Source organism: Dipodomys merriami, unplaced genomic scaffold (assembly GCF_024711535.1).
Source record: "Dipodomys merriami isolate MVZ:Mamm:240054 unplaced genomic scaffold, mDipMer1.0.p SCAF_28, whole genome shotgun sequence".
NCBI lineage: Eukaryota > Metazoa > Chordata > Mammalia > Rodentia > Heteromyidae > Dipodomys > Dipodomys merriami.
The window spans coordinates 4,121,857-4,141,003 of record NW_027204270.1 but is presented as its reverse complement, the minus strand read 5'-3'; the positions used below and the strand labels follow the sequence as shown (position 1 = coordinate 4,141,003).

Here is a 19,147-nt window from a genome sequence, read left to right as displayed (position 1 = left end):
CCTTTGCTCTTGCTGTCCCCTCTGCTTGGAATATTCTTTCCAGGTACCTATGTGGTTCACTATGCCAGGCTCTTCACCTTATGGAGACTCAAGTCACATCAAGTCAAACAGCACAAGCATACAAACATCCATCTCCACAGTGCTCTTCATCCCACCCAGTACCCCAGATTAGTATTTATTATTTAGAAACGAGCAGATCAGACAATTTTTAAAGAGAGTCAAAGCAAGCACAATGTGTGAGAAGATAAAATCTGGATCTAACGATCACGTGGCACCACTTGGCTCACTGCGTGACACAGAGCAGGCTGACTTGTCTGCACCTCTGTCTCCTCATCTGTGGAGCAACGGGAAACCGCGTCTGCTTCTCACTACTCTGAAGCACACCAGTTAGTAGACGTAAGCAGCACATAGAAGCACTCGCTTTTGTTTACTGTCCCTTTCCTCTCATCAGAAGGTAACGTCTTTGGGAGAAATGGCTTTATTTGGTTTGCTGCTTTATTTCAGATACTGGGGATAGGGCTTTGTCTGAAATTCAGACACTGTAGCGTGGACAGCACAACCCACTGCCTCCCATCACTGTAACAGCTGTGGTCCTAGGCTAGACTGGACAGAAAAGGGGAAGAACCTGGCATAGTGAACCACATAGGTACCTGGAAAGAATATTCCAAGCAGAGGGGACAGAAAGAGCCAAAGGCCCTGCGCTATCTGTAGGTTTGACAAAAACAAAAACAAAAAGAAAACCCTCTTATCTGAAAATAACTAAAGCACAAGAGACAAAGAAGTACTTTCAAGTGGTTTTCTCCTCTCTGGAGAAACAGAGCCATGTCCTGCCTTGAAGGCAGAAATAGCCATCACGTGCAGCAATTATTCAACTGCATAAAGAAGAAACTCCTATATCCTAAAACTATTCGTGTATTCAAAGGTTACATGGTAAAGTCTTGAACCAAATTAGAAAGGAAATAATTTCAGTCAGGTTCAAATTTCCACATGTGAAATGTCAATTAGTACGTAGTAGAACAACTCTGAATAAACCTTATGTTGTTTTCTGGTTATAAGCACTAAAGACTATTTATTCAAAGCAGGTTACCTGACTTCTAAAACTAAGGAATATTGCCAGGTGCTGATGGCTCACATCTACAATCCCTAGCTACTCAGGAGGCTCAGATCTAAGGATCAAAGCTCAAAGCCAACCCAGACAGGAATGTCTATGAGACTCTTTTCTCCAATTAACCACCAAAATAGCCAGAAGTAGAACTGTAGCTCAAAGTGGTAGAACACTAGCCTTGAGCCAAAAGCTCAGGGAAAATACCCAGGCCTTGTGTTCAATGCCCTAGAACCAGGATGGAAAAAACAAAACAAACAAAACCTAAAGAACATCTCAACAAATAATCTAAGCCTTCCTCAGGCCAAACGAAGGGACCACACTCCCATCTACCCATGAAACACAGGCTTGGCTCAAAGCCCACCACCGGTCCCGTGCGGGGCATGTCTCCTCACACCTACCTATATGCACTTACTTCTTTTAGGATGACTGGGTCTTGCTTTATAAAACTTTTGGCTCTACTATTTTATGACAGGTCTATAAAATGAAGGTACTTATATACTTTCCAGTGTAACATGGACTCTTCCAAGTGAAAGCTCAGCTTCCTTTTTTAAAGCAACACGGGGAACAATGAAGATACTCACTGTTCAGCAAAGTACAAACTATGCTTTGAACCTCAACTAAAATATTTCACTGTGAAATATGAAATGAACATCTTCAGTACTGGTACTATCAAACAAAAAAACAAACGGAGATGTCAGCAGTAGAGACACACCTAGGTCAGCCAGCATAAAATCCCATCGTGGAACTGCCTTCCTGCACTGAGTGTTTGAAAACCCGCTGTCTGGCTAAGGAACAGATGAGGAGGCAGGGTAAGAGCCTGGGGAGGTGGGACCGCTGCCTCCTGGAGATGCAGGTGAGCTGCGGCATTCACAGCCTGCCTGCTTCACCGCCCTGCGCTGGCTTCCCTCTGAGGCAGATGTGACGAGAATCAATGCTCGAAGCTCACTGGAAGGGCCTCAGTGGGTTTTTGTTTGTTTTCTGCACCTGAGGACTTCTTTTGCTCTCACTTCCTGAACGGGGAGCAGGAAATGTTGCTCTTTTTCTATTTCTCCTACTTAAACCATTACACTAAAATAAATCCTTGCTACAACTTAAAAAAAAAAATTCTGTACTTGATTGACCATTAAGGTCAATGCGACATAGCAGAGGACCAGCGGGAGGCAGGCTGGCATACGTGACATCTCAATTCTGCACTGCTATCCAGTGGCAAAGCCTGAAGACTCAGGATGGTGCTCCAATTTAATACTGTATTTAGCTGATGATCCTAAATAACACTTTGTCAGCTTTTGTGATCTAGCACAAAACCACATGCCTTGTGATCTACCAGCCGGGCTGTGGCAATGCCCTTGACTTGAGGCTCAGGTTTTGGTGGGGACATAACTTTGATGTATTGTCTTTCTCTATCACACTGCAGTGATTATCTCCAGATCTGTCATCACACAGAGTGCTACCAAAATTAGATTATGGCTAGTTAATAAGACTGCCTCTCCCCTTTGGTACCATCATGAAACCTGAGACTCTTGGCTCTGCTTGTTTGCAAGATCAAAAAGTCACGGCTGTTTGGTTTATAGGATGCAAGGATAAGAACCATCTGCTGGTCTGGTGTTTCTTTAATTAAAACTTTAATTACAGATATATCTGCACAGATACGTGCAGTCTATCAGCTCCAGTCCTTAATTACCTGTGCTAATGAGAAATGAAGAGTTTCCACTTGCTCAGTATCTACTATGCACATGCATCAGGTGAACTAAGGTCGGAAAGGGAGACCTAGTGTCAGACTTTAGCCAAGACTCTTAACCTTCTTCTCTACCAATTCTCATCACACCATTTAGTTTCTCCTTTGGAAAAAATGACAGTTTAAGAAAGAAAAAGGCTGGACACTGATGGTTCATGCCTGTAAGTTTAGCTTACTCAGGAGGATGAGACCTGTGAATCTCGGTTCAAAGTCAGCCTGGGCAGGAAAGTCAGTGAAATTCTTATCTGCAATTAACTCACAGACAGGCCTGAAGCTCAAGCCCCACAACTGACGAGCGAGAGAGAGAGAGAGAGAGAGAGAGAGAGAGAGAGAGAGAGAGAGAGAGAGACAGAGAGAGAGAGAGAGACAGAGAGACAGAGAGACAGAGAGACAGAGAGACAGAGACAGAGACAGAGAGAGACAGAGACAGAGACAGAGACAGAGAGAGACAGAGACAGAGACAGAGACAGAGAGAGACAGAGAGACAGAGACAGAGAGACAGAGACAGAGACAGAGAGACAGAGAGAGACAGAGACAGGGGGGGGGAAAGTGCCAGGTGCCAGTGGCTCCCACCTATAATACTAGCTACTCAACAAGCTGAGATGTGAAAATTGAGGTTCAAAGTCAGCTTGTACAGAAAAGTCTATGAGATTATCTCCAGTTAACCACCAAACTGGAAGTAGACCTGTAGCTCAAGTGGTAGAGAGCTGGCCTTTAAGCAAACACACAAACACACACACACACACACACACACACACACACACACGCACACACACACACACACACACACACAAATATAAGAATCAGCACTGAATGAAGACAGACAAAGGACTGGACAGTCAAACCCAAATAATCACAGCTTTGTACTGGGTATGTGTGATGTTCCTGAGCCACCTGTGTGAAAAACAGAAAATCTAGTCTAAATCCTATGATTCTGAGGTATGTCACCCAGCAACACAGTAAGAAACCTCACTTCCCCAGGGAAAGCAAACACAACCAGAACAGACGAGCTGCTTCCTGTGGCTTCCTGCTTGGCAGCCATTTTGACACTCTGTCCTTTGTTAGTTCCCTTTCTGGCTAGGGCAGGTCTCACTAAGGAATGACAAAAGATATCCTGTCAAACTCCACACTTGTTTCTCAGTCTTTCTACAAGCCTCAGGAGGGCTGGAGGCAGTTCTGAGTGAGTCCTGCAGCAGCTGGCTGCCACTTAGGCCAATCTGCTGGCGTGTAGGGCGCCACCCAGAGCTTCCTGACTCCACCCTGGGAAGACCTCTACCAACCTCGGCTCAACCTACCCTTCCACCCTCGCTCCTGTGGAAGGGGGAAGCAGGATGACTCTGCCACAGTTCTGGAGGCACGGGATCCACCGCAGCCCTGAGCCACCGGATTTACTCTTCTCTGCTCTAACACAACCCATGCAGCCACAGCAAAGGCAACATCAGCTGCTGTTGAACCAACGCTCCTTCTCCGGAGAGATCGGTCATCGCAAAAAATGAGGGTCTGAGCCAAATGATGGTGGACCTTCTCATTCAAAAACTATGCTGCGGGCTGAGAACGTGGCCCAGTGGTAGAGCGCTTGCCTTGCATGCTCAAGGCCCTGGGTTCGATTCCTCAGCACCACATAAGCAAAAAGAAAAAAGCCGGAAGTGGCGCTGTGGCTCAAGTGGTAAAGCGCTAGCCTTGAGCTGAAGAGCTGAGGGACAGCGCCCAGGCCCAGAGTTCAGGCCCCATGACCGGATCCAAAAAAAAAAAAAAAAACTATGCTGCATATATGCAGAAATCTGTCATAAGCAGCTAGAACATTCCAAGACTCTTGTAGGGCCTCATCTTTACTACTAGTGACTGAAGCCCATTTGTCTAAATTATCAAGATAAACAAAGTTAGGACAGATGATCAAGTAATAACTAATGTCTTAGGCTAATCAAGGGTAGTGCTGCTCACTTCTCTGAAAAACAGTAAGACAAATTATGTAAGTCCATTTGAGCAAGGCACCAGTGGCTCATGGCTTAATTCTAGCTACTCAAGAGGCTAAGATCTGAGGGTGGCAGTCCAAAGCCATCCCTGGCAGACAAATCAAAGAGATTTTTGTCTACAATTAACCAGCAAAAAATGGAAATGAAAGTGTGACTTGAGTGGTAGAGCACTATGAGGGAAACGCTAAAGAAGAGCACAAGGCCCTGAGTTTAAGGCCCTGCGCCAGCATGGTGTATGCACGCACACAGACACACACACAGACACACACAGACACACAGAGCCATTTGAACCCACAGGCTATGCACCTGGAGGATTTCAAGTACTTTACACTCTGACAACAGAAACACTGCAAACATTCGGTGGGTGGAATAAAGAAAAGGGGGGAGAACAGAGAACTCTGGAGGAGGAGAACAGAAGGGAAGGGGAAAATCAATGCATAAAAGCAGAGAAAGAACAAAGGTGAAAAAGAAAGTGAAAAAAGCCAACCCCCTTGGTTCCTGAACTCCTAGCAAACCTCAAGCCTGGCCTTCTTGACGGGCAGTTCTCATTCAGAGGCTCCGCCTAAACAAGGTCCTGACTACCACTGAGCCAACAACTAACCTGGCCCACAGAGATCCACCTTGCCTACAATGTAGCCCACTGTAAGATTAATAGCTCTGCCCCATATTCTAAAGCCATACAGCTATGTGTACAAATCATTACTTTTCTTGTTTACTTCCTGAAGCTGTTAATTATTGGTTCTCTGCTAAAGAAAAAGATCAGTCACAGGTGGCATCAGTGCTCCTAGTTTTTAAAGAGCTGTGCCAGTGACTCTAGCTATGCAGCCAAGACCAAAGAAGCTACTGTTCAAGAGTGCACCAGTGCTGCATATGTAACACCCTCTTCCTGACAATGCTGGCAGTGGCCTGACTGCCAGGGCCACTCCACGGTTCTATGAGGCCTTACTAATTTAGGGCGCTATTATGTTAAAAGGTCTGATGGCTGAGAGTCAAAAAAGTTCGCACAGCTGAGGCAAAATGGCAGAACTGCTTTATGTGAGTGGTTCTGCCTGGCTTGCAGATAAACTCAAGGCAGTAAGTGTCAGGAGCTAAACAGAAGCTGGATTAAAATGCTAGTTTTGCAATATACTGAGGATATAAGCCAGGGATAGTGTAGTTAATCTACCTGAGCATCAGCATTCTTGTGTGTGAAACTGGGTTAGAACACCCCCCCCCCTCCTGAACAAAAGGGATGATTACCGAGTATGAAAGCACTGGGCAGAACATGGGACACATTCAGAACATGGGACAGCAGTGAAGTCCTACTCTATGTGAGGACACTCGGTTTCACACCGCTGAGTAAAATGCTCTCATTCCTTGAAAGCTAGCTAGACAACTTACCAGAGTAAAGAGAACTAATCAGGTAAATGATCCCCCCCCCCCCCCGCCCCTCGCTCTCTTTCAGATCTCTTTTTGTCTCCACAGGCCGAAATAGCTAAAACAAAAGAATCAATAAAAGGAAGGGTGAGGTGGCTCTTCACTTTTCCTCCAAAAAGGTTAAGAAGCCTTTACCTACCCAAACTTGAATTTATTTTACAGGTACTAAATTGCCATAAGCTATGTAGTTCTCTAAGCATCCACAGGTCTCTAAATTAAAAGTTGGGACACTGGGGGTGGGGCAGGGCTAAAGTGTCACCCTGTGTAAGGAGCATTTTCCACACAATGGCGTTCAGGTTTGGCACCGCTGCATGTCAGCATGCCCTGTGGCCCTTCACAGGTCATCAATGTGATCTTTTGGAGTGGGTGCTATTATTACTGCTCTCAATAGAAAGAGGAGGAAACTCAGGCACAGAAAGGTTGGGCAATGGGCTGTAGTTAGGCCATTTACCAGAGGCTGAGGTGGGATTAGAGCCACACAGGCCTGGCCCTTCATCACGGGATTCACAACTGAGTGAGGTTCAGTTTCAAAAGTACCTTCCTCTGAGTTCCCACTATATTCCAACAACTTTAAAAGGCAAGTAGGAAATATACAGTCGCTGCTTGCACACAGGATAAAAGAGAAGCAGCATCAGACATTTTACAAACTCCGGGATGGGTCAGCTAAACACTAATTCACTGTGTTCACACTAAAATTAAAGCCTCCTCTAAGTCTTACACTCAAATATTTTAGCTTTGGATAACTATCCTTAAGATTCCAATAGTCTACTCAATGATCTTGTTATTCCAAAGCAGATGTTCTAACTCTCAGAGAAGAATTTTCTCTGTGAATCACAAATAACAATATCCATGTGGCTTTCAACTCAATAAAAATCTTAAATGCTAAACAAATAACCAATGCTCATTGGAAATAAGTAATCACTGTATCCGTGTACGGGCTCTCTTAGAAAAATAGATTGCCTTAAAAAATGTATTAAGCAGAAAACTTCAAGAAAAATCTAATTGATACAATCATAAAGTAAAACATAATAAAAAGATTTCTCTTCTGCATCTATTAAGGTCTTTTCAGCTTCTATTAGACTTATGAATAAATTATCTGGCTCTGGGGAGCCCAGCTAACTGACTCTGTCACCAGGGAGCTTGTGACTCCCCAGGGGACAATCAGCTGGCTCATCCCTCACAGGAGGAGAGCAGCCCATAAGCCGCCCTGTGATGCTATGAACTCCAAATCAGGCACCTTTCCTTTGTTGCTTGAAGGACACAGCATCAAAGGAACAAATAAAGGACACACCTGAAGGGAAAAAAAGAAAAGAAAAAGAAAAACCAGAAGCCTTTGGGGCTCTGGAAAGCATTCCTGCACTGCGGTGGGTTGTGTTGTAATGTAATTTAAAAAAAAAAAAAGAAAGAAAGAAAGAAAGAAAGAAAACACCCTAAAACTCAAGGTTCAGCAAGGAAGCTGCTCTAACGGTCAGCACATTTATCATCACAGGAAAACAGGAGCTTTATAATTATAGGATATTTTACCTACTAGCATTTCTCAACCCTGATATTTTGTAGTTCTGTGAAAAAAGATACCCAACAGGCCAAAGGCGACTTTCCAGGTATGCAGACTTAACAGGCAAAATAAGCTACAAGCTGGAAGTGTTTGTAAGAGTTCCAATCACCAATGAACAGCTCACCATGACTAATTTTAATTTGTGGTTCTAATGAATGATATAAACTTTTATAGGTATCAACAAAGCTCAGAGAGGACTTAAATCCATTTCAGTGCTCATTTAGCAGCTTCAGCTGTGTGCAATTAAAACATCAGCATTAAATGTTAGAGAATAAAATAATGAGACACTTAAAAGATAATCTGTGCTTCACTGGACCATGTGCAGAGATTTCACATGATTTTTTTTTAGAGGGGGAGAACCATGATTTCTTAGAAACATTTTAGCAGTTCAAAGAATTAACTCAAGTTTAATTTTTGGTTTTGAAGAACTTTCTGAAAAGATGAATATAATAAGAATGCACTATTTGATAAAGAATAACCAAATAAAAGCAAACTATGTATTTAGCAAAAAGAAACACACATTTTGATTACATTGAAACTGTTGTTTTTCCTTCTCAAAGAAATAAAATATCAAAGAGGAGGAAAGGTGAATTTTATGAGACAACTTTGTAGTCTTCTAGCCCTTAAATGAAATTAAAATTAAAACTGTAGGCTTTCTCTCCCAATAATATTAAGAATATGCAATTTGAGGATGCAGATGTAGCAATTCAAGTTGTTACTACTGCACTGACAGTGACTGTGTGTGTACCTTTGTGTGTGTGAATGTATGTGTGTGTTCTAGTGTGAGGACAGTGTTTGGGTGGAAGGACCATTGCAGACATACTGGATATGTGTGAATTATATGTGAACATGAATTAATTCATACCTTTTGCAAAACATGTATGGGAAAATGCACTAATTAAACTCAAGTTTTTAAAAGGATGAAAACACAGATTATACTTTATTTTTAAAAACCGAAATGAATTTCAATACAGAAAATGAAGACAGCATTTTGCAAATTTATCCCTCAAAGGGGTATCTCTATTTGAAGAAATCAGCGTGCTATACTTTGAGAGATGAAATGTTACAGCTTGTACACCAAAATTAAAAATGAAATTAAATTAAAAAATGAAATGGTTACCAAGGTAATGCAGGTCAGGGGATCAAAGGTGAAGGGTCACACATTATTAAAAAGAAATCCAAAAGGACGGCTGCATCATGATCTCTGCAAAACAAAGGAGCTCCAGTAAGTACAACTAATATCTCCAAGAATTTCAAATCAAGCTCTTGAAAAGAAGACTCCACTGACTGATTCCGTGTAGAGCCATTTTTATTTAGGTACACAACCAAATTTTAATTACCTGTTACCAACAAAAATGTTTACAAACATTTAGCTATTCAATCATATTAAAACCCCAAATATCTCCAATTGAAAGTAGATGGGAAGTACTGATATTTCCATTGGAACCCAACCTTGTTGTCTGGAAATGACAGTGTTTGATAAGTTGCCAACATATCAGAAATCTAATTTGGTCACAGCATGGTGAGTTTTTTTTTTTCCTTCTCCTCAAGGAATGAGTTCCAAAATTGAGTTTTTGCAAATTTCTTTCATTTGAAGTTGCTGCATAAAATTTCCATTATTGGAACATTTAGTATAACAATGTTCTAGAAGACAGCAATAAAGTGATACATGATAAAATAAACTGTGTAACTATATCTATTAAGATCTGTTCTTACATTCAACTTTCACTGCACAGGGGAAAAAAAAGACATTTTAAGCAAAGTAACTTGGTAGTTCTACTGGAATTATGCAGCTACTGGAAGCCTGACAAGAGGAATCCCTACAAAGAAGAAAGAATTATCAAGCTTCACTTCAACGAATGTTATTATTTACTCATTGTCCCCAGTAATAAACGAACTTATACTTTTAAAAAGGATAAAAAGAGGTAAGGGTTTCTTTTGAAAAATAAAGCTGTCACCTAAATCACAAAAAACTTATTCAACCTCACGGTGTTAGTGAGCACAATAAGAGTTATTAAGTACTCATTTCAATGTTCATTTCACTAGTAAATAATCAGCATCATAGGACAATCATTCTGTTCTAAAAACTAAGCTTAAGCAAACCACATTCCTGATTCTAGTATACAATCCCGCATGTGTACTGGACAGCAGATTCTAAACGCAGTGGCCACAATGGGCTAGCATAGGTGATAGGTAGAAATATAAATAGCAAGAGAAGAAATGTGGCCACTCCTCTTTTCCAACTCCAGCTTCCCACTTCTTCCATTCTCCCACTCAAGTTCACCCTTGTTAAAATCAAATTCCTCAGATATTTACACATTAAAATGTAGACAACTATCCAAATGCATTTTTTTTTTTTTTTTGCCAGTCCAGGCCTAGGCACTGCCCCTGAGCTTCTTTTCCTCAAGGCTAGCACTCTTACCACTTGAGCCACAGCACTACTTCTGGCCTTTTCTGTGTCTGTGGTATTGAGGAATCGAACCCGGGGCTTTATGCATGTTAGGCAAGCACTCTACCACTGAGCCACATTCCCAGCCCCCAAATGGATTTTATTAAAAGAAACAGGATATTCTTTCTAGGTGCTTATGGCAATCAATAAATAAGCTCTATAAATGCCAGTTTTGCTCCTTTGGATTAGGCTTTGTTAAAGTAACTCCATGCACTGGATGTTAAGTATGTTAGCGCCTTAAGGCCACATTGCTAAAAACATGATTTTCCCCCTTAAGTTGTACAGCTACTGAAAAGTAAACTAGCATTCCATTTTTTAGAATGCTCATCTCACATGGAGTCTGTCACATATGTACTGTTGCTGGGAGGCACGGGAGCAATTCTGAATACTACAAAAGGAATCAATACCCCATCAAAACAATGTATACGTTGTCTTAGTGGCATCATTACTTGGACCATTTCAGTATGCATGTAACAAAAGGCAAGGAGCCAGCAGTATAATGTTAGTCAAATTCTATTTTCCTAAAAATACTTTGTATTAAAAAAAAAAAGAAGCAAATCTATTCAGATCAAATACCTCTATGTATCACATTTGTTACCAAAACAGTATTTATTAGCTAATCTCTACCTGAGAATAAGATGAAATCATCCTAGATGCTTTTTAAATGTCCTCTAATTCATTCTAAAACCTCACAAGTCACCCCAAATATTCTTCCAATGTTTTAATCCCTGCCAGAGGTTTCAGAGACAGTTTACCAAAACATAATGCAATCTACAAATACAACCGACACAACTTCAACATGCTCAATGGGAATGAAGTCGGTCTCCCCACCTGAATACTTGGCAGGTCTGACAAACCGGCTCTGAATGAAATTGTGTCATCAATGGAAACATTTTTAGGTGATGAAAAAAAAAAATCAATCAAGGATTTTAGCTAATGTTGGGGAGGGGAAAGGAGTCAGCTATGGTCCTCACAGTCAAGAATCCTGGACCACACAGGAAAAGCTGAAAGCCATCAAGGGCAAAACTACAAATAACCATGAAGATTCTCCAGTCCAAATCCATTCGCTCAAGGCAGGGAAGTGGAATCCAAGCACGTTTTCCCACATAGACAATGCTCTCCTTGTCAGTCCTGTTTGGGGCCTGTCTATTTAACATGGAAAGTATCACACTTTGGATCCTTAAAGGTTATTAGGCCTGGCTACCTTTCCCTACTCCCTCAAGGAGCCTTCATCCTTACTTGGGAGTCAACCAATGCCTTCTAGCCCTATCCCCAGGCTCCAAATACTCCTTTTCCTTTCTCCTTTCTTCAGTAAGGCCACTGTTAAGTAATGACTATGAGTGAATGGTCATCATTAAGTCTACAGCAAACCCCTAGGTGGTGAAAATGCCAAGTATTTTCATACTGAGGGGTACTAGTACACTATAAAAATTAAAACTTGTCTCTTTCTGTAACTAGTAACTGAATTAGACAGAAAATGCTCAGAACTCCTAATCAGCCCCCAAAGCCTTATGGTATAACTATAGCAACATGCTATCCTTGATCAAAATCTGAAGCAGCTCCATCCGTGACCTTCACAAGGCTAGGTGCCTGAAAGAAGCAAGGAACCAAGTGCAATCATGGACTACCAAGTTCGCCCACATTCCGGCAGAGAAGATTCTTCAGGGAATTCTTACGGTAAGCTCTAGCTAGCTGGACAACACTGTACTAGGGTATTTTTCCCAATAAATTCAGTCTATACTCTCTACTGCCAAACTTTTCTCTTGTTCTTCTGCTGAGAAGCAGTATCTACATGCAAAGCACAAGAAATCAGTTCACCTCTCAAACAAATACAGAACAAAGAATATCATTTCTAAGAAGGTTAAATCATAACCAAAATTTTGCATTTTTATCTCAAGTATAACAAAATACGTGGAAGAACTGAGAAGTGATGAAAAAGGAAGAGTCAAGAAAATTCAGAGTCGGATCCACTAGGAGACAGCTAAAGAAACCCATTAAAATAGAGTTCTAGACATTTACTAATTCTTTCCAAATAGCTACTAACTCAACAATATCATATAACACTTTCTACAGCAGCAATGAAGCTCAACAAGTATATTAAGCCATGAAATACTCAGTCCAAAGTTGATATGTCATGGAACCAAATTTTATTTACTTTTAATCTATATAAATAAATCACCAGCATAGCATTCTATAAAACGTAAGGTGCACTTGAGTGAATGTCTTTCAGCTAAGTAGGTATTTTATTTCTATTAACATTTCATGTTAGGGTTTATATTGGTTTTCCAGCAAGGCAGAAGATTGTCCACTGGAAAGCCAAAGGAGAGAAAGGCATTAGTTTCCACCCCTATTTGACCCAGTAGGAGGCATCTCCCATTTATCATCTCTACCAGTTTTCCAACTTTCAGAAAACACATTTCCTGTTGATGCTTCAAAGATGGCTGAAGATATGTCAATTTCTCAACACTTCTATAAATATACAGCAATATAATTTCTACTATATTCCTTAAAAAAAAAGAAAGAAAGGCCATGTGTCGCACATCTATAATCCCAGACTCAGGAGGCTGAGATAGAAAAATCTCAAGTTCCAGGCCAGCCTGACCTACAAAGTGAGACCCTGTCTAGGAGTGAAAAGGAGAAAGGAAGGGAGGGAAAGGGAAAGGAGAACAAAGAGAAAAGAAAACAAAAAAGCTGAAACTCTAAGTCAAATACCTCCACAATGTAACATTCCCCCAACTAGCTTCAAAGATATCCCCAAAGGATCACAGGGTGGGAGGAGACAGTTCAGAGGGACGCAGCACATGCTCATTACCATAGTGTGTGGACAGCTAAGAGACGTCTATGTACAATTAGGAAACACATCCAAAACTACAACTTTAATAAAGACAAACACCACATGTCCTCCCCTCCGAGGTGGAAGCAGAAAGTTGATTTCACAGAAGTGGACAGTAGAATGGTGGTGACCAAGATCTGGGAAGACTATGGAGAGGACAGTTAGCAGGTGCACAAGTGCAGTGTGACTGCGGGTGGGGGGGGGGGGGGGGCGCGGTTTGAGGTGGAGAGAACTAACAATGGCCTGTAACCAGTAGAATGACCACAGCTATCTTACAGTTGTCTATTGAGAAAGAGGTACTAGATAGAACTTGGTAACCCTGATTTGATCCAATCATTTATGCACTGTTTACATGTATTAAAACATAGTACTGTATCCCATATATACAATTATTGTGTGTCAATTAAAAACAAATGTATATATATATATATTAAAAGAATGCACAATTTAGCATATGCCAAATGTTCCCTCAATTAAGCTATGTGAGTGTGGTACTCTAAGTGGAAGATCAAGACAAGGATCTGCCCTCAGCCTGCATCCTACAACACCGACAGCCATGGCAGCCACTGCCCTAAATTGTCTGCTGTCTTCCTACTATGATAATAAAACAATCCTGTTTACAGATGAAAGAAATACAGAAAAACACATAAACACCAGGTATACTAAATATCTGACATTGACTATTGCCATATTGGCCATACACCTGAAATGACTCTACTCTCTAAATCAAGAAAATCAAAGATACGTTTCTCTAAGAAGTAACTATTCTGCAGTAAGCTTTGGGCCAGTTCCAACCTATGGAAATAATATGCTAATCAACAAAACATACTGAAGGTAACTTCTCCAGATTGACCTATCATAGTTATAGAATGGAACCAACCTTGTCATACCAAGACTTACTCCTTTTAGGGCTAACCCCACTGGCGAAAACTATGAATTCACAAAAAAAAAAAAAAAGAAAGAAAGAAAGAAAGAAAGAAAACAAGCCAGTCCTGGCAGAAAAGTAGAACTAGAATCCATCTCCAATTAACTAGCAAAAAGGTAGCCTGGAGGCATCTCTCAAGTGATAAAGCACAAGCCAAGAAAGGAAGTCAAGGCCCTGCGTTTAAATCTCAGTATCATCAAAGGAACATATTCATTCATTGTTAATTTTATTTTCCTATCAATTATTTGTAAACAATAACCTCAGATATTAAGCATTCAACTTTGCTACTAATGTCTTATGGAAAAGTCTAGGTCACTAAAACATCTACTCACTTACTCTTAAACTTTAGACTCAATGAGAATGCCCTATCTAATCACAAGTGAAAACTGTTTTCCATGTCCTACTGCACTAGGAGATCACCATCAGAGTGGCTAGGAAATCTGCTTTTTTGGCAGACCTAGAGATGAGCCTTGTCGAAGTCTACAATCCACACATTAGAATTAATACTGAGGTGGATCCAATCCCACCAAGACCCACACAGATACACTGGTATTGGGGGCGGCCAGCCATACATGCCCAAACCGGACAAATGTACATTTAAACACATTCAAGCCGGTAACAGCTGATGGCAGTCCTCCCTCCCAAGACTTAAAATCTTAGACATGCCTCACATCTCAAACAGATAAGGCTACACTGAGCGGCAATGGGGCTACAGGACCTAAGAAGTCCTTTTTGGGATTTATAAGCAGGTAATTTATAAACAGGCTCAAACACTAGCTCTAAATCTTGCTCCTTCTGCAACCTAAGACATATACTGCATTTTCAACTAAGCCTCAATTTCTTCAGTTATAATGAGTGGAGAATCCTTTCTCTGCCAAGGGCCATTTGGATACTTGTAACATTATTCGTGGGCCATACAAAATTATCAATGTAGGAACCACTGACAAGAAGCATACAGGTCTGTTCTGTCATGTGCCAATCGATTTCTCAGGCCTCAGAAGACCCTGGGGCCAGACGTTTGCCACCCCTGATATGAAAAAATCATTCCTAATCACAGGGCTGTGGCAAGAATTAATGAAAATTATTCATGTAAACTGCACAGGGCTCAGAACCTAAAAAGCAATGAACATTAACTCTGTGATTACTATGATAGCTGTGCTGATTGTCTTACAGTCCTTCAACCTGAGTCCTTCCACAGCCTACAAGGGAAACACTCCTGTCTCCCCTGCGGATGGGTAAATGTGATTATACTTCAGACTGTAAATCTTAAAAGTGGCAGAGCTGAAATTGAAGTTACATCGGCCCCCATCTGTCCTGCTCTACCACGGAGCAGGAAAGGGTCCATCTTTAAGGTTCCTGCAGGCCACAGCAGGCTCCCAGGCTCCCTGACCCCACACCACATGGCGGTGTGCTCCTAAGTCATGTTTGGTGAGAGAACAAATGAAGGAACAACTGGGCCCTGGACGGTAGCACAGGATGAACACACACCTCCTGTAGCCATCACTGCACTCATCACTGCGTTCACACAAATGCACCGGAAACAGGCACAGGATATTTAAATCACGGACTAAGAAATTGTCCGTACTTGGGCTGGGAAGGTGGCTCAGTGGTAGAGTGCTTGCCTTGCATTCTGCATGCCTGAGGCCCTGGGTTCGATTCCTCAGCACCACAGAAGCAAAAAGAAAAAAGCCGGGAGTGGCGCTGTGGCTCAAGTGGTATAGCGCTGCTGAAGAGCTGAGGGACAGCGCCCAGGCCCAGAGTTCAGGCCCCACAACCAGGCCCCCCCCCCAAAAAGAAAAGAAATTGTCCGTACTTGCATACTACATGCTAAAAATGGAGTGTTTCCAACAAAATTCATCCACTCCACAAATATTTATCAAGCACTTACTCTGGTGTAGACTTGAAGACCAGCTAATGAGAAAAAACACAGAAGAGGAGATGACAAGCATTATGCACACAATAAAATGCAGGGTAGCATGAAATTCACGGCAAGAGCGCCCACCCACATTGCAAGGAGGCTGGGAAGCTGCCCCTGAGGAAACAGCAATAAGTAACAATAAAGCTAAAGTCTGAAGGAAACAAGATGGAGACTGAGCATCATTCCCGGCTAGAAGGAGCTGAAAGACCTGACGAAATCAGGAGAAGAAATCACAGCTAACCCACAGTACAAGGAGAGAAGGGGAGGAGTTTGGAGAGCGGACAGAACACATGGTGCAGCCTGTAAAGCGTGCTGAGAAGCAACAGGGGCATCTGAGTACAACGAGAGTCATTGGAAAGTTTGTGGAAAGAGATCTGCAAAGACCACTCTGAAGGCTGGGAGGTGGCCAGGGGCCAGCGAAGTTTCTGCAGCAGTGTGGGCATAGGGCGCTGTGGCCAGACAGCGGGAAGGCTGAAGTACCCCACCTATACTGAGACAGGGGACACTGCCAGGAGGAGGAAGAGCAGTCTCCAACGGGGACACTGAGGAGGCAGCTCTGGTGTGGAGCTCAGTGGGATGGCTGGTAAAAGTGATTTGGGTGCCAGTGGCTCATGGCTGTAATCCTAGCTACTCAGGAGGCTGAGATCTGAGGATTGCAGTTGGAGGCCAGCCAGATGAGTCCATAAGACTCTTATCTCCAATGAGTCACCAAAAAGCCAGAAGTAGAGTTGTGGCTCAAGTGGTATAGCACTAGCCTTGAGCAAAAAAAGCTGAGGGGCCCTAGGACTGGTGCACGCGCACGTGTGCACACACAGTCTCTCACCAAAACTAACCCTGTAACCCTAGTCTAATCATGAGCAAAACAGCAAGCGAACCCAAATTGAAGACCATCCTAGGAAACACCTCATCTGTCAACGTCAATAACAAGGAAAGTCTGGGAAACTTTCAGTTTAATGGAGCCTAAAAACATAGACAACTAGATGCAATTCAGCATCCTGGATGGGGCTGTGGAGAAGGTGAGGACATGATAGGAAAACAAAGACATCTGAATGCAGTCTGGAGCTCAGCATATAATAATACACCAATATTGATTCCTTGGTGGCAGGAAGTGAACCACAGGAAGTAGCCGGAGAACTGAGTATAAGGTCCACACAACTGTCCCATTCTTAGAGCTTCTCTATAATTCTAACACCGCCCTAAAATGAAAAGGTTGAAGACAGGCTGCAGGACTTGACGTGAACACGTGGGCGGTAGTGAGGGTGAGTACCCTTGAGGGAGACAGAGGGCAGAGGGAAGAGGCTGCCAGCTCTGCTTCACATCTGTGAGTCAGCAACACTCTCAGGTCCGCCCATCCAGGCTCTGGGAGAGTGCTGGGCTGAGTCCTGGACGGATGGAAACTGTGGCAGTGGGCAGGGCTGCCTAGAGGAAGAATGGACATCAACATCTGCAGGGCCATGGATGGACCCAGAACAAATCATGTTAAATGAGGTGAGCCAAGCTCAGTGCAGATCGGCACATGTTCCCTCACTGTGGGAGCTAGAACTAAAATACAACTAAACACGGTAACTTATACAGGGCTCTATTCATGTACACACAAACTGACTAAAGGAGGTGTATGAAGGGGAGGAATCCAAAGGCATAACTTCTCTGCACATCTAAAGTACTGTTTATCAAAACAAAATCCAAGAAATGTAAACTTTTTGTTTTGTACTGTTCTGTTTTTTCTTTCTTAGGGGATAAGCAAGGGGGGAAGAGTAGAGGGAAAAAGGGTGAGCAAACGCAGTCACCATATTCAGTACACGTTATGTAACTTGTGGGTAGGGATGGGAGAGGGGAAATGGGGGAAAGCAAGGGAAGGGGTGATACTGCCCAAGAAGCAGTATACTCAAAACCTGCCTTGGGCTGGGAAGGTAGCTCAGTGGTAGAGTGCTTGCCTTGCATGCATGAGGCCCTGGTTCTATTCTTCAGCACCACATACGCAGAAAAAACAGGAAGTGGCATTGTGGCTCAAGTGGTAGAGCACTAGCCTTGAGCTGAAGAGCTGAGAGACAGAGCCCAGACCCAGAGTCCAGGCCCCATGACGAAAAAACAAACAAAAACCTGTCTTATGCAACTGTAACCCCTTTTATAACTCCTTAAAATAACAATTAAAAAAAAAGAATAGACATCAGAAAAAAAGGGTGCAGACTTTGAATTGTAAGAGGAACAAGTTGTGGGAGCCAATGCCCACCGGCCACAGTGACTACATTTAGAACCCTGTATTATTTCTTTGAAATTTATCACAAGAACAGCTCTCAAGGGTCATCACCTGGCCAAGCACACACGTAAGTGTGCTGAAACACATATTCAGACTATACAAGAATTAATTGTGCGTAGCCCTGCCCTGGCTCTCGGCGTCAGCCCTTCTAAGACTGCATAATCTCCAGCTCCTCACTTTCTAGTTCCCACTACAAACAGTTCTTCATGTCCAAATCCAAGTTTCTTTTCTTTTTCTTTTTTTTTTTTTTTTTTTGGGGGGGTCCAGTTGTGAGGCCTGAACTCTGGGCCTGGGCGCTGTCCCTCAGCTCTTCAGCTCAAGGCTAGTGCTCTACCACTCACTTGAGCCACAGTGCCACTTCCAGCTTTTTCTTTTTGCTTCTGTGGTGCTGAGGAATCGAACCCAGGGCCTCAGGCATGCAAGGCAAGCACTCTACCCGAGCCACCTTCCCAGCCCTTCTTTTACTTTTCTACCTGACTTCATATCCAATACAAAATGGCATTACGTTCCACAAGATGACTGATGCCATCCCACACTCAACCAATCCCCACGACCTCGTCTTTCCAAGCCCATCTGCCAAGCCATTCAGCTACTTCCAGCTCCACCACCTGCCCAGGGGCCACCATGAGCATTGCCTGGATTCCTGCAAATGCATACTCAGTGGTATCTCCACCGCCATTCTTGCCTCTAATCCAATTACCACTAAACACCCCACTGGATGGTAAAAGAAAGAAAAGGGGGGGGGGGGGAAGAAATGCATTGCAATTGAATTTATAGCTGTCTGATTTAGGGAACATCACCGGCCATCTCAGTTCCCAGGGTGGCCTGAGGCTGAGAGCAGGCCTGGCTCCAGCCACAGTCTCTTCCGCCACTACTTGCCTCACCATACCTGTCTCTCACTCTTCCTCATGGTAAGGTAAGGCCTTCCCAGAAGCTTCCTGCCTAGATCCATGGTCTCTAATAATGGTCTCACAGAGATAA

General features: G+C 42.8%; 1 protein-coding gene across 14 annotated transcripts in view; it reads right to left on the bottom strand.

Moving 5' to 3' along the window:
- The window catches only part of Camta1 (calmodulin binding transcription activator 1), a 710,332-nt gene that overhangs the window by 629,888 nt on the left and 61,297 nt on the right, over positions 1–19,147 (bottom strand). The window contains exon 4 of one of the 14 annotated variants that reach the window (XM_070037266.1): positions 8,694–8,988. The exons of the other annotated variants lie outside the window; for them this stretch is intronic. Coding sequence (XP_069893367.1) covers positions 8,980–8,988 — 9 coding nt within the window. The 3' untranslated portion in view covers positions 8,694–8,979. Of the gene's footprint in view, positions 1–8,693; positions 8,989–19,147 lie in introns of those variants that run through there. 14 annotated transcript variants of the gene reach the window in all.